The sequence below is a fragment of the Phyllostomus discolor genome, chromosome 10 (genome assembly GCF_004126475.2).
Source record: "Phyllostomus discolor isolate MPI-MPIP mPhyDis1 chromosome 10, mPhyDis1.pri.v3, whole genome shotgun sequence".
NCBI classification, from domain to species: domain Eukaryota; kingdom Metazoa; phylum Chordata; class Mammalia; order Chiroptera; family Phyllostomidae; genus Phyllostomus; species Phyllostomus discolor.
The window spans coordinates 71,040,152-71,065,344 of NC_040912.2; the positions used below are offsets into that span (position 1 = coordinate 71,040,152).

Here is a 25,193-nt window from a genome sequence, read left to right on the forward strand (position 1 = left end):
TAAAACCACCTTGAAAGGGGAAAAATTTCAGACCTTCAAAGAGATTCAGGATAATACAACAGGGCAGTTGATGGCAATCTCAAGAACTGTGTGAGGTGCCTACTTGGAGGGGACTGAAGCATCACTGTCCTATGCAGTGTCTGTTCTATCTTGTATCTTCTTCAAGAAATGTCTCTAGTTTTCATATTCAATGGCTGGACACTTTCTGGAGAGACCTTATGCTAGGCCCTGTTGAGTCTTCCTAGCAAATCACCAAACGTGGAGATTATCTTGGGGACCTGAACACAATCACAGAACAGCACACAGAAACCCCAAGAAATGATAAGCTAATGTACATTAAGTGATCACTAAATGTCAATTTGATTGTAATTCTTCAATTGTGCCCAAAACCTCAAAGTTATCTAAAATTACCTGAAAGAAAAATATTTACCTACTTGGGTAAATTATACATATAACCCTTATTCTCTCTACTGCTACAGATGAAAAAAAGATATAATAAAATTATGAAAGCCATCTGACACCTTATCAAACAAGTAAAAAATCTGGCAAAATATGTATGTTTAATATCACCAAAATTCAGCTATTTTCCCCTACTATTCAAAGTACACTTACATTCAAGTATAATATGCAAATATCTAGAACTTCTATTTATAATTTTATACGAAATTCCATAGGAAGGTGCTCAGGATGGCAATAAATGAACTCTGCTTAGAAAAAATGGAAGCTAGTGCACAGTAAGTGTAAAATCATTAAATGCTAATTCAGTATGTTAAGGAATAATCTGAAAATAAATGGATCAAGAATTAAAGGTTAATTGTCTATTCAAGTCCTCTGCTTATTTAATTGGATTTTGTTGTTGTTGAATTGTATGACTTCTTTATTTATTTTTGCTTTTATTTCCCTTGCCTTCAAAGTACACCTCTCCTAAGACATACAAAAGACCCACACATAGATAAAGGAATGCTCAACTTTACTATCTATTAGGGAAATGCAAATTAAAACTGCAATGAGGTACCACCTCACAACTGTCAGAATGGCTACTACTATCAGCCATGGCTGGTATGGCTCAGTGGATTGAGTGCTAGCCTGTAAATCAAAGGGTCACTGGTTCAATTTCCAGTCTAGGGCACATGCCTGGGTCGTGGGCCAGGTCGCCAAAGGGGTGTGCGAAAGACAGCCACACAGGCCACACACTGGTGTTTCTCTCCCCCTCTCCCTCCTTCCCTAAATAAATAAAATGATAATAATAAAAAATAATAAGGAAAGCTGAGGATAGAGAAGGTACAGTATGTCTGGAAAGATTCTGATTATCGATTGCTGCACACCAAACTACCGCCACCCCCCCCCCCTGCAACAAATGGCTACTATCAATAAGACAAGTAATGTGTCATAAATGCATATCCTTCCAAATTGCTTATTTGTTCAATAAGCAAGGGTTGCAGAGATTGGAGAGGAAAAGGAACTCTCACTCACTGTTGGTGGGGGTGCAAAATGGTACAACCTCTATTGAAACCAGTTTGGAAACTTCTCCCAAAGTTCCAAGAATGAAGTTACCATATGACCCAGCAGTCCCTCTTCTAGGTAACTAACCGAATATCCAAATACATTTGTTAACAAAGATATATGCGCCCCTATGTTCACTACAGCATTATTCATAGTGGCCCAGACATGGAAACAACTGGTGTCTTTCAATAGATGATTGGACAAAGATGTGGTACATATATTCAATGGAATCCTACTCTCAGCCTTAAGAAAAAATGAAATGCTGCCATTTGTGACAACATGCATGGATCCTGAGAACATTATGCTAAGTGAAATAAATCCAGACAGAAAAAGTCAAGAACCATATGATTTTACTCACATGCGGGAATTAAAACTGAAAGCAACAAACGAACAAACAAGAAAAACAAAAACTCACAGAGACAACATCATGATGGCTACCAGAGGGACGGGGGACGGGGCAGAGGTAAAAAAGAGTAAAAGAGATCAAATACGTGGTGACAAAGAGATGTGACTTTGAGTGGTAAGCACACGATGTAATATACAGATGATGTATGATACAATTAACACTTGAAATCTGTATAACTTTTTAAAGATTTTATTTATTTCTAGAGAAAGGGGAAGGGAGGGAGAAAGAGAAGGGGAGAAACATCATTGTGCGAGAGACACATCAATTGGCTGCCTCTCACATACCCTCAACTGGGGACCTAGCCCTAACCCAGGCATGTGCCCTGACTTGGAATTGAACCAGTGACCCTTCAGATCGCAGGCTGCACTCAATCCACTGAGCCACATTAGCCAGGGCAAAAGCTATATAATTTTATTAAGTAATATCACTCCAATACATTTAATTTTTAAAAAGTGAAAAACAAAACAACACAAATGGCTTATTAAATTAAAGAGTAAAGACTTGGATTTTCAAAGTTGTTCAGATATCAGATTTCTGTGTTTGCTGTAATTTCACAAAATAGGGGGACTTACTGAGAATAACCAGATTCACGTGTTAAGACGGCTGAATTGGGGTCATTCCCATACCCTCAAAGACTTATCTAGTGATGTGATTTTACTTCTCATTCTCCCCTTCCTGCTTTCCTTCTTCTCATAATTTATCTTTATCAATCAGTACAAGCAACACTGTCCACACTAAGATGGTGCAAATGATTATTTACTCTCTATTTACTTGATAATAGTATAAATAGAATAGGATTTAAGCATTGACTGAAGAAAGATCCAGGAGTATCAAGAGTTAGGCACTCTCTTTATACATACCACCCCCTTCTTGAACTACATGTTCATACAGCAATTAAAAGGTGCAGCTAAAGTAGGTTTACAGGTGTGACTACTGCAAAACAGTTTAGTTTTGTATTAAATTGTATTACTTTTATACAAACTGTAAATCTACTTCCCCCCCCCATATAAAAAAGCAACCAGAGTCACTATTAAAACAAAACAAAATTAACGACTACAGTTGATCCTTGAACAACACAGGAGTTAGCTGTGCCAACCCTGAGCAGTCAAAAATTTGTGCGTAACTTTTGCCTCCCTCTACTAATAGCCTATTGTTAACCTGCAGTCTTACCTCAAAAAGTCAATTAACATGTGTTTTGTATGTTATGTGTATTATATACTGTATTCTCACAATAATGTAAACTACAGAAAAAGAAAATGGTATTAAGAAAACAAAAAGAGAAAATACATTTACTGTAGTGCATGTATTTATTGAAAAAAATCCACAATTGGACCTGAGTAATTCAAATGGTGTTGTTCAAGAGTTGACTGTAATTAGTTTTTACAAAAAAGCAAATAAAATCTGAACATAGTTTTTCAAAAAGATGAGCTGATTCGAAGCTTCATATGGAAAAGGAAAGTTCCAAGAAAAACCAAATACTCTCAATGAAGAAGAAAAAGTATATCTCAAGACTTATTATAAAAGTATAATTATTCAGACAGATTGTATTCATGTACAGATAGATAAAAACACTGGTAAGTCCCTGACTGGTGTGGCTCAATGGATTGAGCACCGGACTGTGAACCAAAGGGTCACTGGTTTGATTCCCAGTCAGGGCCCATGCCTGGGTTGCAGGCCAGGTCCCCAGTAGGGGGTGGGTGAGGGGCAACCACACATTGATGTTTCTCTCCCTCTCTTTGTCCTTCCCCTCCCCTCTCTATAAAAATAAATAAATAAAATAAAAAGCAAATAAAAATATTTTTATGCTGCTTTAGGTTATATAAAATAATCTATAATATTATGGATGTTCTAAATGGTAAGAGCTGGGTAAAGTTAACTTTAACAGCTTAAATTATCCAAGCTATTAAATTCTTTTCTGATAAATAATAAAGAAAAGGTTCTTGTAAGTCCAATTCATAACTCACTAGAGAAAATAACTCAGCCACTCATCCCTTGTAGTAAGTTCAAGGATGAAGAAGACAGAGGCAAAATAAAGTGGTATGTAGAATAATGAAGTTTAACTCACACTGCAGTCACACTGTTTCCCTTCCTTGCTCTACCCAAAAACCAGGTATGAATAAACTGTTACACATCAGCCATGTAGTTATAAAGCCCTGACATTGGGTATTTAGTGTCATTACATATAGATTACTTTAGCATTTGCTAAAACATTTTTTAAGTTTATATAAGAAAATCCAGATTAAAGACATGTACAGAAAATTACCATTAGCTGGGATATTACAGTTTCTTCTATATATTTCATTTTATATATGAAAACTAAGAGCGAGAAGCATCATCAGATAACCTGTCTGAAGTCACACAATTAATGACAAGGACAAAGGTGAACTCTATCTTGGTTCCTAGACCACTAATCTTTCTATTAACTCTTGCACTTTCTACACAAACTTCAAATCATAAAGTGATTAATAATGCTAACACTACAAATATTAGCTGTTATTTTTTATCATTTTATCAGTTCTCTCAGTATGCAGTCCAACAGATCATCATTCAAGAACTTCCAAATTAAAAAAAAAAAAAGGTTTTCTACACATTCAACAGGTTATTTTCATTGGCAGTAGTCATTTAGTTTAGAGCTTGGAGGTGTTAGAAAGTTTAAAATGGTGATCTAAAGCTAAATTAAATATTTGTTTCAGAAGTGACACACTAAAAAAAGTGATAACTGGTATCAGGCGAAGTCACTTTTTAATAAGTAAAGTTTATAGAAGATGTAGCCACGGAGATATTCTTGAAGCATTTCTAATAAAGTTTATATTAATTATTCCATTTATGAAATTACACTCATCCTAAGAACATGTACTAAGTAAATATATAATGGAGGGGGCTATTTCCCTTCCTTTTTTTTGGAAGGAAAAAAAAGTCAAATAGCAAATTACCTTCTTTTGATTTATAGACAATTGTCACAGAAATATTTTAAAAATATTTTCATTGAACAGCATTTCTAGTTAATTTTAAAGCTGAAAGAACAAACTAAAGTCTTCCCCTTAACTAAAACAAAGCAGGAACTCTGACCAAGATAAAATAGTTGATACAGTTGGCCCAGAGGCCTCTGATGTAAAGCACACATGAAATTGAGAACAAATATTATTGGAAAGCATCTAAGCTAAAAGGTGAGACTGACCAATAAGGAAAGAAGAAAGATGTGAGGATTATGAGTTACTAAAGAAGACCCCAAACTGCATTTCAGGAATATATGTTACTTCTACATAGAGTGTCTTTTTAATAGTTACAACTTGAGAAGGTCTGCCAAACTAATAATCTAAATGAGAATCTGAGACAATGCATGGACACTGCAAGGCAGTTAAGGTGTCCACTGCCACCTAGTGGTATTGTACCAAATACAGAAAAATAATATCCATCTCCAAACCAGGGGTCTCCATGCACAGCTGGAGAACAAGACAACCAACTGCACAGCAGGAAAAAATATTAAAGTTTCTATTAATAATTATTGCATTATTTATTACTGTAATATAATATATTAATACCATATTATGTATATATTTTATAAACAAATAAGTATACAATATTGGCAATATATGCTGTGTATTTTTGCCTTTTAATGACTCCATTTTTTGTAACTATTTATTTAATGAAAAGAAGTTTGGAACAACTGCACCAAAGGGTCAGAACTACAGATCTAAAGATTTAAAACCAAGACTAATATCAGAGAAAGAAGCTATATAAATTATTAGTATCTCTCTTAGTAGAGGTAATAAAATTTTGAGACACCGCTGTCACATAAAAAAGAATAACCAAATTCTATCTGCTCATGGATTAGGTACCTCTTCAGAAATACATTTTATATGCATTAAAAAGATTAAATAGTTAAAAAACCACAAAGTATTTGCATTGCATCCTTTAATGATATTATTTCTACAACATCTACCCTTTAAAATCTCAGGTTACTTTCTGCAGAGAGGCCACCATTAGGAAGCCTTTCCCATTGGTACTCAATATAGGCTCAAAGAATGCAAAATAATTTAATAAACTCAAAAAGAGACTAAAATATTGAGCACACATCAAGGAACAAGAATTACAATACTGCTTCAAAGGTTCACAAATGAATGACTTCTGACTCAGCTGTTTCTGTTGCTTCCTTTGCCTCTGCCACATACCAGCTGCATAAATTGAGGCACATCAGTTACCCTTTCTAGGTCTCAGTTTCTCCTTCAGAATTTGGAGTAGCAGTGATTAAGGAAGGGCCCAAGCTCGGGAGTTAGATCTCTTAAGACTGAATCCTGCTCCACCACTTACTAGTTAGGTGACCCTGAACAGATAGGTAACCTTACCTGTCTGTGCCCTAGTTTGCTCATTTTTAATATGCTGATATTAGGAGCTATTTCATAATGCTGCCGGACAGTGCCTGGTAAGTCATCAATGATCATTAAATAGTAGCTGCTATTATTACTGTTATTGCCTTTATCATGATAACTAATAATTATTAAGCACTATGCTAAGCCCTTTAAGAACTTCATTTAACTTCCACAGCAGCCCTGAAAACTTTGTATTCAATTTTCCATTTAAAATAGAAAGTCAAAGTATACAAATACTTGACACATGGTAAGCACGACTAAAGGTAGTCAGACATTTAAAAATAAAACTGGTAAGGCAAAAAATCCAAAATTTAATACAATATTTGGTTCATGTTTTTATACTAAAAACAAAATTTAAGGACAAATCAGAAAACAATATAACCGTTTAAAAGATACAAACCCCAACAATCACTAACAGTTGTCATATATTAAGAGCTGTTATTAGGTTAAGTGTTTCCCTGAATAATTATCCTAAATTCTGATGAGAGGATTTGAGGTGCTTTTAAAAAGCAGCAGCTATATTTCCTATGGTAATCAAGGCTCCTGGGATAATAGTTATTTATCTTTATAGGGTCAAGGGCCCCATTTAAATGTGATCAAAGGCACGATTCTCTCTCCCCAGAGAAAAAAATCATATATACTTACAAAATTTAGCATACAATTTCAGGGAAGATTTATGGAGCTGAGATGATAATCTCTGCACCAGAGGTTTGGGGCTTTGTCATTCATATCTTGATATTACTTTCTGTATACAGTAGTTTTTTAAATAAATGAATCCATAATACTTCAAGTGTTCATTACTCAGTTACAGAGGGATATGGGCAGCTATTATCAATTCTAAATATACCATCATAAGAAGTACTCATTCTGAAAGGGGCTAGTTTCACATTACTAGTGTGAAATAACACTTTGCAGTGGACAAAAAGATAAATCCAAAGTAAGAAATGAACAAATATGCTAGGCAAAATTTAGTCCCTTTAAGGAAGATGGTAAAACTAGATTGTACAGTTTCTAAACTTAATTAATTATAAATACAGAATGAAGGTATAATAGTAATCTTTATCCTTCATCCTAGAAAAAAGACAAATGGTACATTTTCTAGGCCTCATCTATTGTCTGTTATTTTAAATAAGAACATAATAAAGGGTAGTATAAGATCAGATATTAAATATTAGCCACAATGTATGATACATATTTCTACAAGGATTAAACTATAATCTAAGACCTTTGTGATAAATAATTATTAAAGAGCTTACCATTTGGGGGGTCGCGTCTTTTCTCTGTCAGAATATAAATTAAAATAATATTATTAGACATATATAACACAAACATCAACATACAAAATTAATTTACCTAAACTCCTGTCTTATCCCTAAGTTGATGTGCAGATGGTTAAAGTCTCTCCAAGAAACTGACATTTGAGCAGACATCTGAATCAAGCGAGAGAGGGAACAACATATTCAAAGACCCTAAAGAGGAAGCAGCATAAAGGACCATCATGAAAATTGGAAAAAAGAATGAGAAAGGAAGAGTGGAAGGAGATAAGTTAGAAGGAGAGCCAGGGACTGGATGATGTAGAGTCCCAAAGGCCATGGTTAAGGAATGTATTAGATTGCATTCTATGTATAATAGGAAGCTCTTGCAGGGTCGTATACAGAGCAAGTAATCATGATATAATCTGTTTTTAAAGGTTTACTCTGGTACTATGTAGAAAAAAGACAGTAGGAGGCATAGACTGGCAACAGGGAAGACTAGTCAGGGCGTTAGAGTAGTCCAGATGATGGATGATGGTGGTTTTAATTAGGGTGGTAGCGGCAGGTGGTGAAAAATAGATCCAGGACATGTTTTTGAAGGTAGAGCCAATGTGACTCACTGACAGGATTTATGAGGGGCCACTGTGAACCAGAGTGATAAGGTGGAGCCAATGCCTCTTACTGAGATGAGGAAGACTAGGCAAGAAAACACAGGTCTGACTGGGGAACAGGGATCAAGTGTTCTGCTCAGATATGCTAAGTCTGAAGGCTATTCTGACACCCAAGTAAAGCTGAAGGCTGGGGGAGAGGCCAGTAGTGTACATGAAAATTTGTGAGTCACCAGCATATGGACAGTATTCAAAGCTACAGGACAGAATGAAAGCACAAAGATAATGAGAATACACAGAGATGTCTGAGCACTGGGGCATTTTCAGCATATTATGCTTTATTATTTCAAGAAAGATAAAAATGCAACTGAAATTTCAAAAAAAGATTTGTGCAGTGCATGGAAGTGCTGTGACTGACTGAACATGTCAAAAGTGGTTTGCGAAGTTTCTTGGTACTACTGACATTTCGGCCAAATAATCCTTCGCTGTGGAACATTCTTATACATCGGAAGATGTTCAGCAGCACCCCCGGCCTCGACCTACTGGAAACCATCAGAGGAAGACAGCTGATGTACTCAAAATATCCAAATCAATAAAGTTATTGTTGAAAAAGAAAAACGTGTTCTTTACTTTACAGAAAAAACTAAACACCTTTTGGACAAACCAATATTACCAGAATAAACTCTTTTGTATATTCATTAACTGTAAACTTATTTTTGCCCGCCCCTGTATTTTGACTAAAAGGAGTCTCAGCGAGCCCTGGCCTATCACTATAGCATGTCACTGAAATAAGTACCGAACCAGAGATAATTCCATAGCATTAAATCCTTTCCTAACATGCTATTAAGTGGTAAATGTCTTAGCCCCCAAAAGAAGTAACAAAAATATAAGTCCCTAATAATTCTCCTGCTCACTCATTACAGGTGGGATGTAAGTGAGGTAACACCTCACCTCACTTGCAAAATCATTAAAAGAACAATAAATATGTATAAACTGGAATGTATATTTTCACATGCCTGCTTTCTGGATTCAATTTCTTCCATTTTTATGGCTTATTTCCTCTAGTTGGTAAAGTAAATCTTAAATACAGTGATCTTCAAACTCAGGTAATATGTACCCCTGGATGTACAGAAATACTTCTCAAAAAGTACAAAAGAATAATTAGTTTTGTAGGGTATCTACTCACTTACAAACTCCTTTGTGTTATTTTTCCTACACTGATCTGCTTACGATGATTCTGGGCATTTCCAGTCACTGGTATCAGCATAGGTAAACATGGCTTGTCTCCTTGCACAACCACATCAAAATTACAATTAAATTATAGAACAATCATCACACTCAGAACCATCAGAAATCAAGTTGAATGGAAGTCTGACAACTTTGGAATTAAAGAAACCACATTCATCCAGACTTTTGGAGGAGCTGGTCCTAAGCCCCCACGTGGTAGATAAAAGATATCTTGGGAGTACAGTCCCAGCCACACACCAGGGCCCCTGGCCCAGGGTTCCAGTGCCAAGAAGGTAAGTGCCCGTAACTTCTGGCTTCAAAAACCATCAGGGATTGAATCAGTGGAAGAAACTTCTGGAGACCCAAGCAGTTCCTCTTAAAGGAACCACACACGGACTTACCCAGACTCACTCCCTGAGCTCCAGCACTGGGGTAGTAGCTTGAAAGGCACCACTGGCATAGGGGAAGGAACTAAAGTGTCTGGCATCAAGGCGAGAGCTGGGGTCCAGCTTTCTCCCAGACAGAAAGGCAGGCAGAGGCCACTGTCCCTTTTCTGAACCCTCCCCCAACAGAGCCACAGAGCTGGCAGGGTGGGTGCTATATGTGAGAATCCATCAACCTGGCTAACACTATTTGCCCTGTTAGATCCCCTGAGGCTCCATCCCACCCAACTGACAGCTGTTAACAGTGCTTTTCAATATGAATGACTGGTCTCAGGCTCATGCTTCACAACTTCCTAAATCCTTTTAAACTAGCAACAGCTGGCCTCTGTGAGCCCCCAGCAACCATACCTCTTTGTTAAATGGCCCCACGCACAGCACTAGCAGCAGCCACCCTACACGCACAGCTTGGCTTCCTCTGGGAATCTCCAATCCCAGAACAAGTAGCAGCTGTCTCAGATTGCTTTATAGCTCATGCAGGGTGGCCCTGGCCAAAACACAGGCCGAGGCTGACCTTGGCCTGCACCACCCAGGAAAGTCCAGGGCTAGTGCACCCAGCGGATGGCTACAGACCATGTTGGAGCACCACCACCCTGCCTCTACACAACTGTTCCTCCACAGGGAGTGGAGGTTGATGAACAGTGGTCACAGTCAGTCCTTGCACCTGACTGACCTGGCTAAATCCCTCCCATTGATCTGCCAATAGCAACCAATGCTCAACTACAACAGGAGCATGTACTCAGATCACACAAAGGGTGCACCTCAAGTACCCAGCTTGGGTGATGGAGGAGGCTGTGACACTGGGACCCTACTGGGACACCTATTACATGAGGCCACTGCCACCAAGACACAGAGTCAAAGAAGCTCTACCTAATACACAGAAACAAAGGGAAGCTGCCAAAATGAGCAGATAAAGAAACATGGCCCAAATGAAAGAATAGATCAAAACTCCAGGGAAAAAAACAACTAAACAAAATGGACATAAACAATCTGTCAGCTGTAGAGTTCAAAACAGTGGTTAGTGGTAGGGATTTGCAAGGAACTTAGTGAGGACCTCAATAGCGTAAACAAGATCCACTCAGAAATTAAGGATATACTAATTGAAATAAAGAATAATTTGCAGGAAAACAACAGTAGAGTGGATGAAGCTGAGAGTCAGATCATTGACTTGGAACATAAGGAAGCAAAAAACAACCAATCAGACAAACAAGTAGAAAAAAGAATCCAAGAAAATGAGGATAGTGTAAACAGCCTTCTGGGACAACTTCAAGTATTCCAACATTCACATCCTAGGGGGACCAGAAGGAGAAAAGAAAGAGCAAGAAATTGGAAATCTACTTGAATAAAAATAATGAAAGAAAACTTCCCTAGTTTGGTGAAGGAAATAGATATGCAAGTACAAGAACCACAGAAAGTCCCAGACAAGATGGATGCAAAGGGGTCCACTCTAACACACATCATAATTAGAATACCAAAGGTGAAAGAGAATCTTCAAAGCAGCAAGAAAAAAAGCAGAGAGTTACCTACAGGGGAGTTCCCATAAGACTGTCAGTGGATTTCTCAAAAAGAATTTTTGCAGGCTAGAAGGGACTGGCAAGAAATATTGAAAGGGATGAAATATAAGAACCTACAACCAAGACCGCTCTACTCAGAAAAGCTATCATTTAGAATTGAAGGGCAGATGAAGAGCTTCCCAGACAAGAAAACAACTAAACAAGTTCATCATCACCAAGGCACTATTATATGAAATGTTAGAGACTTATTTAAGAAAAACAACATTATGAACAATAAAACTATGAACAATAAAACGGCAATAAATACATTTCTATCAACAATTGAATCTAAAAAACAAACTAAGCAAACAGGAAGAACAGAGACAGAATCATAGATACAGAGAGCGTTTTGATAGTTGCCATATGGGAGGGGAATGTAGGCAAATGAGAGGATGAAGAAGTACAAATAGGTACTTACAGAGTAGCCATGGGGATGTAAAGTACAATATAGGAAATGGAGTAGTCAAAGAACTTTTGTGCATCGCCCATGGACATGAACAATGGTGTGGGGACTGCCTGAGGGAATGAGGGGTGATGCATGGAGGGGGGCAAAGAGGGATAAATTGGGACAACTGTAATAGCATAATCAATAAAATATAATTTAAAAGAATAGGTGATTCTAGGGAGGTTCACCTTTCTTAATCACCCTTCTACTTTACAATAGAAAAGCCTGGCACACTGTTGTCAAATGGTTCCATACCAATAAATTTAAAGCTCTGTATTGAAATGCATCATTATCTAGTTGTTTTTTTGCGTATTAAAGTCTTATGCATTAAACTAAGTTCATTATGGTTTCATAATTTACAATTGTAGGGACAAAGAGAGACAAGGCAATGTTTGCAGATCTTCTTTCCAACTTTGCTTAGTTGCTTCAAGGTTTGCCTAAAGTATTTGTTCACAAAGTACAAAATACTTTTAAAAGTATTACAAATAATACCATAAAAATGCAAATTTAAGTCAGTATATGCTGACAAAAAGAGGTTATTGGAGTTCCTCAGTAAATCTGAGGAATATTAGCTCTTAATAAAAATATTATTTCTTTTAAGTAAGGATTAGCAACCTTTTTAAAATAAAGGGCCAGATAGTAACTATATTAGGTTTTTTGTGCCATTTAGTCTTTGTCTTAACTGTCTAACTATGTTGTGATAAAAAGCAGCCACAGACAATATGTAACCCAACAAGTATAGCTGTGTTTCAAAAAAATCTTTATTTACAAAAATAGGCAGTGGGCTAGATTTGTCCTATAAGCCATAGTTTGCCAGCTCCTGTTTAAAGGAATTTAAAAAATAAATGTTTACCAGATTTCCTTTGTCGCCGACCCAACAAGTCTGTAACTGCTTTTCGGAATTTTTTTGCTTCTTCTTCATTGGCAAAATTAAGAGCAACTTGACAAGTCTAAAATATTTTCATGAAAAACATAAATAACAAAAACCATGAATTTAGTTTTACATAACAGAAAAGTTGATACTCAACAGAAGTACATTTCTGAAGAAGGAAAGTTTGACTTTTTTAGCAGATAAAAACTGATTTTATTACCAGAATAATTTAAGAAGGCAAGAAATAAAAAGATAAAATAAAAGATTACTATTAGAAAGTTACCTATCACAGCAGATGCTAAAATATTAAACTGAATACCTTCAACAAAAAACAAAGTAGCAGCCCTGGGTGGCGTAGCTCAGTGGATTGGGCGTGGGCTGCGAACCAAAGTGTCGCAGGTTCGATTCCTGGTCAGGGCACATGCCTGGGTTGCAGGCCATGGCCCCCAGCAACCATATATTGGTGTTCTCTCTCTCTCTCTTTCTCCCTCCCTTCCCTCTCTAAAAAAAAGTGGATAAATAAAATCTTAAAAAAGAACCACAAAGTAGCAGATTCAATTTGATGCTTCAGTAGGGCTCTGTACATAATTCAGATTAGAAAAGCAAATACTTGGAAAAGTTGGTAAAATGTAGACCAACTCTATCTTTACTAGTTTATGTTTTCATTTTATAGCTTAGTTATAGACATTAGTTAAATTATAACCTTAATTCAGGTTATTAAAAATATGGAAACATACTGACATTATTTATTATGGAAATTAATGTACTCTCTTAAATATGTATATATTTATATCCTATCAAGAGAAATATGAAGAATCATACTTAGAAAATACTGTCAGAAAAGATAGATATACCATCTAATCCAAACCTTTTTCTCATTGTAGAAAATATACAAAGTACAAACATAAAACAAAGGAAATTAAAGTCACCCATAATCCATTCACTCAGAAAATCCCTGTGAGTATATGTTATAAAAATCCTTTTAATATTTTTCACCAGTATATGTAATAAATTTTAAGAACTGTCTTCTCCCCATTTACTGTATTTTAACACTCTTCTAAGTCATGAACTATTCTTAGAGAAAATAATTTCAATAGCAATAAAACACTGAGTATTTAAAAGTTACCAGGGATTAGTGAACAATTAAAACTTCATTTTTATACATAAGAAAACTAAGCCCACAGAGGTTAATCTATTTGCCCAAAGTCAAACTGAGAGATTAAGTTACCTACCCAATGACAGAGAGAGGATAAAAAAAAAAATCAACTCCTTTTCTACACAGCAAATTACATTTACAGTCCTTTTAAAAATTTTCTTTTTGGCCTTAAAATCTTAGCCATTTCTTCTGACTTAGCTATATCTATGAAGTTTTTAAAAGTAAAATAATTCTTTTTTATACAATGTTTACACAAAAAGCTCATACATGCCTTCCACAGACAAATGTAAAAGCAATTATATTCAACAAAGTCAATAACGAAAAATACAACTTACATCTCCAGCAAAGGTATGAAAATATCCTCTAGGACTATTATATACAAAGTTATTGTATAGTTCCTGTTCCCACAATAATTTCCCATCCTAAGAAAAAATAAAAGTTAGAGTTACCAAAAAGATAATCTCTAGGAATAAAACAAAGCAGGTGACTAGTATTAGGAGATTAAGTACATTCACAATAGTTTCTACATACACACATACAACATATATAATAACACATCATATAATTTAATCAGTAACTTCTTAATAACAAAACAGTAAACACTGGATAATGTTTCTTTCATAAAAATTACACACCAAGTGAGTTTAATTCGGTAAACTAAGATATAATCTCATTTAGCCAAGCATTCTCAAATATATTTATACTTGTTCAATTACATACTAGAACAATTACTAGATCAATGTTACAAAGGAGTAGGACATTTTTGTACATGTGCAGATTATCAATATATAGTTTCAACTCAATAATTACAGACTGTGTGCTATCAAATATTACAGGAAGACTTCATGCTCTTTTTCTCAATTCTGCAGATGCTGGGAGTGTCACTTATATCTATCTTCTATGTACTGCTCATTAACAGTCTTTGAATGCCCAACTTTTGCAGAGTGGCCTCCTAATGAAACACTGGTTTAAGCAGTATCAATCACATGCAGAAAGAAACCAATGATTACAGTGCACCGTGGTTAAACTATTGTTAAAAGAGCCATGGGTAATTGTCATATCTATAGCCCTAGTATAAGGAATATAATTAACCTTAATACCAAAGGTGGCTAATTGCAAGTATTCAGCAATGGTTATCTACAATTGAAAATAAGTGGTATATAATCACTGACCAATTTGGAAATGCAAGGTTATACCTACACCACAATTTTAAAATATCTACAATACACTATACATAGATTATGACCACTATAAGCAAAGTCCTGTTTCCTGAGTGGAGTTATATGTGTGTTCCATTTCTAAACAGTACTTCTCATTGATGAGAAATACAGGGCGGGGCAAAAGTAGGTTTACAGTGGTGAGTAAACAAAAATTATTCTTGAATTATTTTCATATGAACAACTGTAAACCTACTTTTGTCTCACCCTGTTTGTCAAAGGGCTTTGGGATTTCTTTGAGACTATGAGTGTGTTTCCCCAGCCCCCAGAATCACTGCCACAGTGAGCCACTGTAGTAACAGCAGTGTGCTACTTCTCTCAGCACTCTTAGGGTATGGGGATGTGGATGTTAAGAAGCACTAATTTACAAAGTGCAGTAACTTAAATCACATTTAATCCCAGGGAAATACATTGCTACAGGCCCAGATGGTTATCCTATTTTACAAGGAAATAAGCCGGGCATAGAGAAGTAAAAACGTTTTGATTACAATCTATCTGACCATAAGTATCATGTAGGAGTTCAAAGTAAATTTTAGCTTTTTGTAATGATAATCCCATTATAAGTATTGCCACATACAAATATTAAAGAGGCTTACTATGAAAAAGGTTTTCAAAGATAAGTGGAGATTCATCTCAGCAAAAGGAGAATTACTTTTATAATAACTATGAAGGATGACTATCTGACAAAGGGCATTCGATCTAGGACAATGGGGATTTATGATTCACAGTGAGGGATACAAGACTGTGAAAATCTGAACATACCTATGCTAAGAAGGAACATAAGGAAAAATGGGTGGCAAATACATTATTAATAGATACTGTATAATGCTTTCAACCTGGGCTGGAGTAAATGACAGTACATACCAAACTAAAATACACTTTCGGAGTTCCTAAAAGGACTTATGTGTTGGTCTGTAATGGACAGGATGGAATAAAATAGTACCACTGGAAAAGAAGAGAATGTGGGGAAAGCCTAAGACACAAAGGCTTAAAACAAATCAACAAAGGCAGTAGAAAGGATAAAGTAGGGAATCACTCATGTTCTGGCTTAGGACACGTTGCCATTTGGTCTCAATGCCCGTGCTTCAATAACAAACACCAAGCTTCATCCTTGTAAGTATAATTTGCATATTATATATGGGATAAACAAATATATACTAAGTTATAATTGAGGTGAAAACCTAATCACCTACAGTTTAAAGGGGAAGTAAAGCAAAACTCACCTTGATATCATATATTCTTAAAAAATAAGATCTCTGCGGATTGTCCTTAACAAGACAAGCAACACCACTGCACTTCTTCGACCACATACAATTCCGATCTGCTGCATATAACTGTACCACTGCTGAACACATAGTCTGCAATATATAAAATGTATAGTCATTAGGTTTAAAGTAACATTTAACTATGGCCCCTGCTGACATCTTGAATGCAACCTCATGAAAGCCACCAACCAGAACCCAGCTAAGCTATCCCCGATTTCCTGACCCACAAAAAAAACAAAACAAAACAGATAATAGTCATTGTTATTTTAAGTCACTACTTTTGAAGCAATCTCTTATGCAGTAATAAATACGCAATAGTTATACTAAAACTAATTATCGAAAGCTAACACTCACTGATGCTTAAAATGTGTTAGGAAATGTGCTAAGCCCTTTCAAATATAACTCTATTTAATTTTTATTATTATTAAAAAATAACAAAAATCGTGCTTGAGAAACTCAAGGTTAAAGAGGATAAATAATTTGCCCAATACCATAAACTTAAGTGACAGAACTGAAATTCCAATACAGGTAATATGTGAGTTCAAATCCTATATTCTTACTCCCTGTAATAAACTGTTTTCCAATAAGTGAACTTTCCACCAAGTAAATAGTATTAGTAAAGGCTGATTTCAATATAGCAGCTAACCACTTTAGTACAGGTACCAAGGCAAACTTGAAAGCAAGCTATGTGATTACTAATTATAGTGCTGGACACTTTTGAACATATCATGCTTAAAGAAAGACTCTAACATCTGTTTTAAGACAGTAAAACTGAGGGGCAAAAGATTTTAATTGACTTGCACATGGCTACACAGCTTGAAAGCTACACAGAAGGTATGAAAAATGATTTCAGTGACTACTGTCCCAATCTTCTCAAGGATATCCCTAACTAGTATCCTTTTAGATGCACAGGAGAGAAGCTAATTCATTACATGAAATGGATACCTTGCAGGAGTGTCCAACCCACACAGCTCGCAGGGTACATGTGACCCAGGATGGCTATGAATGTGACCCAACACAAAATCGTAAATTTACTTATGAGATTTTTTGTGATTATGTGTCGCAATGTATTTAACGTGTGGCCCAAGAAAACTCTTCTTCTAGTATATGGCCCAGAGATGCCAAAAGGTTAGACACCCTGCTACAGCATTCAGGTTTCCAGTACACCATGCTGCCACCTCTATCATGACTGCATCATAAAATAATGGAAACTTTAATTCTAAATTATTTTATATTATAATCTAGAATGTAACTATTTGATCTTAGTTTCTCAAGAGTAGTACACACATATACTGGTATAGCACCTACAAACCATGTTTTCTGATCTAGTAGTTTCATCCCTAAACTAGAAATTAAGAAAATAACTTAAAGTATAACCCAAAATGTATTTTAATATGAATATAAAAACACAAAATATTTACATGAATATAATTGTTTTTTAAACAGAAGGTCTTTAAATATTCAAAATAACAGATGATTAAATAGTCATAGTACATCGATTCAATGAATATTGAACACTGCAATAAAAAACAGACTACATTAAGGTTCGGAGATAATGTTGTTTTGGGTTACTTAATTATGCCTAGGGAATGATACCCCCTCTTTAATAAGGGGATTGCAAAAATGATTATATACAGAAGTCTTTCATAATGATAATAAACTAAAAAATGGAAGAGTGGTACATTGTTGGGGATTGAAATTTCATAGACTTTCCCACAGATATCAGCGCTCCATGCTATGTATTTAACTTTTGCAGACCAAGCTCATCTTTGAATTTCAGTCACAAACAGGACACAAAACAGCAGGGAAATGTCCACAAGAACCATTAAAAAATTTACAAAGATAGCTTAGAAACTAGGACATTGGGTTTAAAAAAGGAGATTGAAGAATGTGGTTATGGTTTTGGCCTGCTCAAAACATACTGTGCTCTTTCCAAGTACACTGTCTCAGATGATAGCTCCACAGGCTCTCTAACCTTAAATCCTAGCATTAAAGACTTGAGAAAAATTACCTAATGATGTAAGAGATGACACTAAAGAATTCAAAAATCAGATGAGAAAATCTGTGCTTTAAAGAAAATTCTAGCCCTTTTACTACTGTGCTGTCAAAATTCATTCATTTCTATAAAGAAAGCAGTTAGGAAACCAGTTACCATTAAAGAGATCTAAAAAATTCTCTTATTTTACTTTTTAACCAGAAAATAAGAAATAATAGCTTGCAAAACAAAAAACGGGTTACTCAATAGTCTGTATTTCCATTATGGAAATCCCCATGCCATAGGACCAGATATTAACACTGTAAAACATTGTCTAGATGTTATGTGAACTTAAAACAAAAACTCCCCAAACTAAAAATCCACATTTAAACATTGATATAAACTTAAAACAAATTCTTAAAATATGTGGTTGAGAAACAGGGACCCAAGAAACAGTTTTACAATCTTCTACACAATCACAGTTGGCATTATAACCTTATTCTAAAATAATGTACAAAATTTTAATATTAAAGAACCCAACTAATTATAAGCAATTTTCAGTAACTGGATTTTCAAAAATTTTTTACACCTTTTGTCAGTCTAAGTATGTTGATTTCACTCCTTATCTAAATTGGCAAAGTCTGAAAATTACATACCCACAGCACCTTTTAAAGACTTTTCGGATTAATTCAGGATAATGATAATGATAATGAATGCAAGAACAGCTTACACACATAAAATTTAATATATAAATTCTAGAAATAAAAACAGTGACTATCTCTTCAACTCTAGATTGACAGTGGCTTAATTAAGTTTTTAAAAACATTCCTTCCATTCCTTTAAAGTAATTATAGCTAATCAACTCCATTACCTTCTTGTCCTTCACAATCAAGAAGATATTCTTAAAAAAACAACCTAAGAAGAAGCACTTAGGAAAGATCTATTTCTTATTAGCTCTATCATGTTAGGGTTAAATTTGGTTAATCAAAAGGAAAAACAGAACTCTATCAACTTTTGTAGAAATAGAGTCTATTTTACACAATCTGTTATTACAGTACTGTTATTGCAATAACACACACATCTCTAGAAATGTCACTGTCAAGGGCAAAATAAGATGGAGGATGAATTCTGGGATGTGAATCCATCCCACTGTCCTTTGGCAGGGCTTTCACCTCTCCTGGGTTGCACCAGTCAAGAAGTATTTTCCTGACGCCTTAAGCTGAAATCACTATCTGCTTACCCTTCATGTTTCTAAAATACCTTTTCATGTGTCCTTTATAAAAATCTTGTTGCATCACATCATATTCTAAAATACAATAATCTTCTGTATTAACTTATTACCTATTAAATATTTTAATTCCCTTAAGTACCGAAAAGTTTTGCAAGCCTATACTTTCATTTTACCTTCACCCCATGTAAGCAAATACTTGTTAAATTAAAAACTGTATTTTCTGATTCTGATTCTGATAAGAGAATGACTTGGATTTTAGGATACACACCCTAAAGTATTAAAAGGGGTATAATATTCGCAACTTACCCTCAAGTGACTCAAAAAAACTATGTATGTATATATGGAGAAAGAGAGAACCACGGTAAAATGCTATAAACATTTGACTAATCTAGATTAAGAATATATAAGAATTCTTTGTGCATGATCTGCAACTTTTCTGTATGAAATTATTTTGAAATAAAAATATTTTAAAGCACAACTGATTCATTAAAATATAAGACGACAGTCTCCTTCCTCAGCCATGACAGTCTTGGGAAGGCTCTCTTACAGCCATGGCTATCCCCACATGTCAGCCACTGCCACAATGACCCAAAACTAAGAGGACTGCCACTTCCTCCGATCCTTCTATGTTATATCCACTTTGTGAGAGGAACTCATCCTGAAAAAGAAATCACAAACATCCACCACTTGTACAGTTAAAATTCCTTTCATATTTCCCAAACAAGTATATTAAATAATAAGTCAGAATAAAATTTGATTAGAAAAACAGAGGTTCATTTATTATTGAATCAGTTAATGCCAGGGAAAAGACTGGAAAATACCAGGATATGTAGATTGTTGCTCGACAACCAACTGCTTACAAGTACTAAAATGGCTTATTACTGAGTAACTGTCTGCAACAATTATTATTTTAATAATCCAATAAAAATACACCAATTAAGGGAAATAATTTTTAAAGATATAATTTCAATGAATATCCAAAATATACTGAATGTGAAAATAACAATCAGATGACTTAATACTGGGTTGGCCAAAAAGTCCGGTACTTTTTTTCTGTATGATTTAGTAGTGCTTTACTGTCTTTAACTTCATTCTAAACAATTTTGTTAAACTGTATCATGACAGTGGTCATATTACCCTGCTGTTAAAAAAAAGTAAAATTGGTGAATTTTTGTGCAGACATTTTAATACTGAAGATGGAAGAAAATAGGTAATATTTTTGGCATATTATGCTTTATTATTTCAAGACAGGTATAGATGAAACTGAAATGTAAGAAAACATTTGTGCAGTATATGGAGAAGGCATTGTGACTGATTGAATGCATCAGAAGTGGTTTGCAAAGTTTCCTGGTACTACTAACATTCTGGCCAAATAGTTCTTCACTGTGGGGCTTAGTACTGGAAGATGTTTAGCAGCATCCCTGGCCTCTACCCACTAGAAGCCAAGCAGGGGATAGCTGACATACTCAAAACATCCAAATCAATAAAGTCACTGGTGAAAATGAAAAATATGTCTTTTATTTTACAGAAAAAAACTAAATGGACTTTTTGGCCAACTCAATATATAAATTCTATGATTATAAGGGCCTAGATTAATGGCCAAAAAACTCCAGCTTGTGTATGTGTTTATGTGTCTGCCCCCAAACTTCTAAAATCTGTTCTGGGAACATCCATCCTAAGTTTTCTCATATAAAAGCTAACCTTTCAATATGTTCCCAGATGCCGTAACAAAGTATTCACATGAAATGTCCCATTATTATCCTGAATATGGAGTTTTGATATAAGACATTATATAAAAGCAATTATAACAGTAAATATTAAAAACTGTTTGAATTCTTATAATTACTTTATTATGCAGTGATCTCAAGGAGCAAATTCCTAAATAAAGTATAACACCTCAGTTACATGGCATCTAAAGGTGGGAGGGGGAAGATAAAACCCAGCAATTTAAAATATAAAAACAAAACTCCTGAGTGGTATCACTGAAAATTATCCAGAAAAAGAAAACACAAACAATTCACTCTGGAAAGAAGGAATATTATCACCTGGTGATTTCCACAATGAGAAATAGCCAAAAAAAGCAAGAAAACAAAAAAAGGGAGAAATTAAAAAAAGAATACATCAAAAACAGAAGAGGCCACAATAAATGGATTAGTTTTTAAAAAATAAAGCTGGAGGACTGGAAGAGGAAGAGGACAAAAGCCTTAAGTAACGAACAGAATTCCAACAGTGAAGGGAAATGGGGCTAGATAAAAAACAGCTGCTGTATTGGGAAACAAGCACAAATTGTCTCTTAGGTCTTAGTAGTTATTTAAGAAAACTACTGTGCCAGGCATATTCATTCACCAAATGTTCACTGAGTAACTATTATGTACACAGGATTGTAACAAATGAAGGTGAGGTGGGAATGAAAGAAAGTACAGTTGAATACAAAAATGAATTACACATTATATGATCCCCCTGAAACATGTATTATGGACATTAGTAACTATTATTGTGATAATGGAAAAATAAAGTATGCAAGGACAATGTAAAATCTACCTAGAGTGGGAAGGCTTCCCTAAAGTGACAATATACCTGAAGGACGAAAGGGATGTGTCTGGTGAGCAAAATGGAGAGAGGATAACATTCTACGTAGGCACATCAATAAACATCCAACCACGGGATAGAGCTAGGGGAGTTTTGGGAGCTGTGTAAGGTGGAGGAAAAAGAAAGAGATTAATGGGATGGAATGAAGTTACAGACTTCAAGTCACATCAATCATGGCCCAACTGTGTGGTTTAGAGAGAGATAAACAACCATCTACAGTTTGGAAACCTCGTTTGGAGATGTGGTTCAGTGGTATATCATTCCTGTAATGACTTGTAATGCCTCTCGGTAACCAAGTTCTTGTACACCCTCCTCCCGCACTGACCCTGAGTTTGTTCAGCCAAATGACTTGCTTTAATCAATAGGATCTCAGGAAATGTAAGAGAAGCTTGCACGTTGTGTCTTGACCTCTTGGAAGTGCTGCCCTAACACTTGGCTGGAAAGACAACATGGAAAGCAGGGTCCTGGTCATCCTGCCTATCCTTGCTGGGACCAGCTCCCTAATGCCAGCTGATTTATATGAATGAACCTAAGTCACAGTAACAGACTAACCACCCAGCTAATCCATAAAATTGTGATAAAAAAATTGATATTCCTTTAACTCATGAAGTTTTGAGGCGGTCTGTTTGCAGCAATAGATTAACATGTACAGCACTGTTTAAGTATACTAAATAACAATGAACAATAATAGATGGTTCTAGCTCCTTCCATTCCATTTACATTGGACATATGTTTAAAATTACCAGTAAAGTTACCAAAACTTTAAAAGTAGAAATCATAAGAGTTTTAGAGCACACTCTCATTACTGTTTTTTGGAACCATTTTAAGAATTATCTCATATACAAAAGCCTTACTAAAAGGTATGTGCTTGGCAACAGTGTAGGCTCAGTCACTAAGCCACTCATAGCCATACACCAGTCTCGTATGATGCCTGATTTAAATTCCTACATTTAGAAAATTGTAAGTTACCTGCAAACAGTCAAATTTATAGATACTAAAGCCACAAAAGGTATTCTTAATTTTCTACTTGAAGGACAATCATATATAAATAGGTAAAGGTGATACCTTCACAGGCTGGGCCATGTCGGTCAGCAGGTAAGGACACTGTTTCAAGGGCAGCACAGAGGTACAGCTTGCTCTTTTCTGCCTCTGCCTTCTGTGAAGCTTAAGTGGACTTGCTTAAAAGGAATTTTTCTTCTCTTTCCTCTTTTTCCCTTTTCTCTGCCTCTCTTACAAGATCCACTGAAATCTGATAAAGCCTGAAGCCTGGGTTTGAATTTTCAGGAGATGAAGGTGGGAAGGAGCTCCCCTAGGATTCCTACCTCGGCTTACCAAAGTTTAACATTACTAACTAAGGCCCAAGCCCTGAAAACAATAATAGCAGCAGCAGCAGCAGCAGCAGTGAAAACGACAACAAAATACACACACACATATGCACATACATATAGTCTTTTACCACTTGCCTGTGCAAATAACAGTTTGGAATCAGAGTATGGAAAAGCAGGTACTTTGTTCACCAATAGAATTTGGGTATTTGTGAATCCTACAGCCAAATACCATCTGACATCATGTCACCATAAATTGATTGAGCATGTAATCCAATCCCTTCACTTCAACTGCTCATTTTATATTTACCATACATTACTCACTGATTCATCCCAGTCCCTAATTTGCCATAATTTTGTCCTATCTCACCTGAAAGATTCTCCAAGAACTGTATGTCCTTGATATAATTTTATTCCTCTACTGATCTCATTTGGTTTAAGTTTCTTATCTATTTTGGGGGAAGGAACAGGAAGGTTGGCGGCGGCGGTGGTAGAAAACAAGAGGATTGCTAGTGCATGAGAAGAAACCAAACAGATGAAATTTACAATTCCTGGGTAAAAAAGGTAGATTGATCTTGAAGTCAACTTCAGGGTCCTTGACTTGGAAGACCGCCTTGCAAGGTTTAGCCTGTTCTCCTTTGGGGACATATGAAGTAGCAATACCAGCTTCAGGGCTAAGCACTTGTCTCTAGCTATACCCTAAGGTGATGCTGTAACTTCCATCAAGGATGTACTACATTTGCCCTGGCTGGTGTGGCTCAGTGGTTGAGTGCTGGCCTACAAATCAAAGGGTCACCGGTTCGATTCCCAGTCAGGACACATACTCGGGTTGCAGGCCAAGTCCGCTGTAAGGGGGTGCACAAGACGCAACTACACACTGTGATGTTTCTCTCTCTTTTTCCCCACCTTCCCCTCAGTAAAAATAAATAAATCTTTAAAAATAATTTTTTAAAAAAGGATGCACAACATTTCCTCATCTGCGTGGTCCCTGCAATAGCTTGTCCCCCTTGGACCACATAATTCATACAGACCCAGTCTTTAAGGAAAAGGCTCTAAACCAGTGATTTTCAATCTTTTTCATCTCATAGCACATATAAACTAATTACTAAAATTCTGTGGCACAACAAAAAAAAACAGGTATTAATTTTGATTGATTTACACAGGGTGGCTACAGTTGTGCTGGCTGTTGTCACTTTTTATTAGACAGTCTAAGGGAAAAGAGGTCAGTCCCCTTGTTAGTTAGGTATTGCATGTTTTAAAAAATTCTTGCGGCACACCAGTGTGCCACAGCACAATGGTGGAAAATCACTGAACTAAACGAGTGATGCCAAGCTCCCTGCTAGGGGCAGCATACCATGACCAAACTTCATGGACACTTGGGGGGGGCGGTGGGGAGGCAGCTGTTCAAGATCAAAGAGCTGGAGTTTTCCCCAGGCAAGAAGCACCCTCTAAGCAAAGTGAAGGAAATTACAGATGTGCCATTTCCAGTAACTGGATTTAAAAAATTCCTTTCAGTTTCAGTGCTATTGATAATAAAAAACATAAATTTTCATCAAATGTACTAGAGCAACAGTCTTGTTCTGTAAAGTACCAGACGCTTTGTATTTTGGCTTTGTGTGTGTCTTTCAAGTGTGCTGCTGTAGAGTGCATAAGCAGCTGTAGATAACTTGGAGATGCTTATGTTAAAAAAAAAACTTTACAAAAAGAAGCAGGCCGGATTTGGTCTAGGGGCCATAGTTTGTCAAGCCTTGGGCAAGAG

At 35.8% G+C, this 25,193-nt stretch overlaps 1 protein-coding gene across 1 annotated transcript in view; it reads right to left on the bottom strand.

Moving 5' to 3' along the window:
• WASL (WASP like actin nucleation promoting factor) overlaps positions 1-25,193 on the bottom strand; it is a 66,894-nt gene that overhangs the window by 24,241 nt on the left and 17,460 nt on the right. The window contains exons 2-5 of the mRNA XM_028525177.2: positions 16,273-16,407; positions 14,168-14,254; positions 12,659-12,755; positions 7,536-7,559 (exon numbers count right to left, since the gene is read on the bottom strand). Coding sequence (XP_028380978.1) covers positions 7,536-7,559; positions 12,659-12,755; positions 14,168-14,254; positions 16,273-16,407 — 343 coding nt within the window. The remainder of the gene's footprint in view (positions 1-7,535; positions 7,560-12,658; positions 12,756-14,167; positions 14,255-16,272; positions 16,408-25,193) is intronic.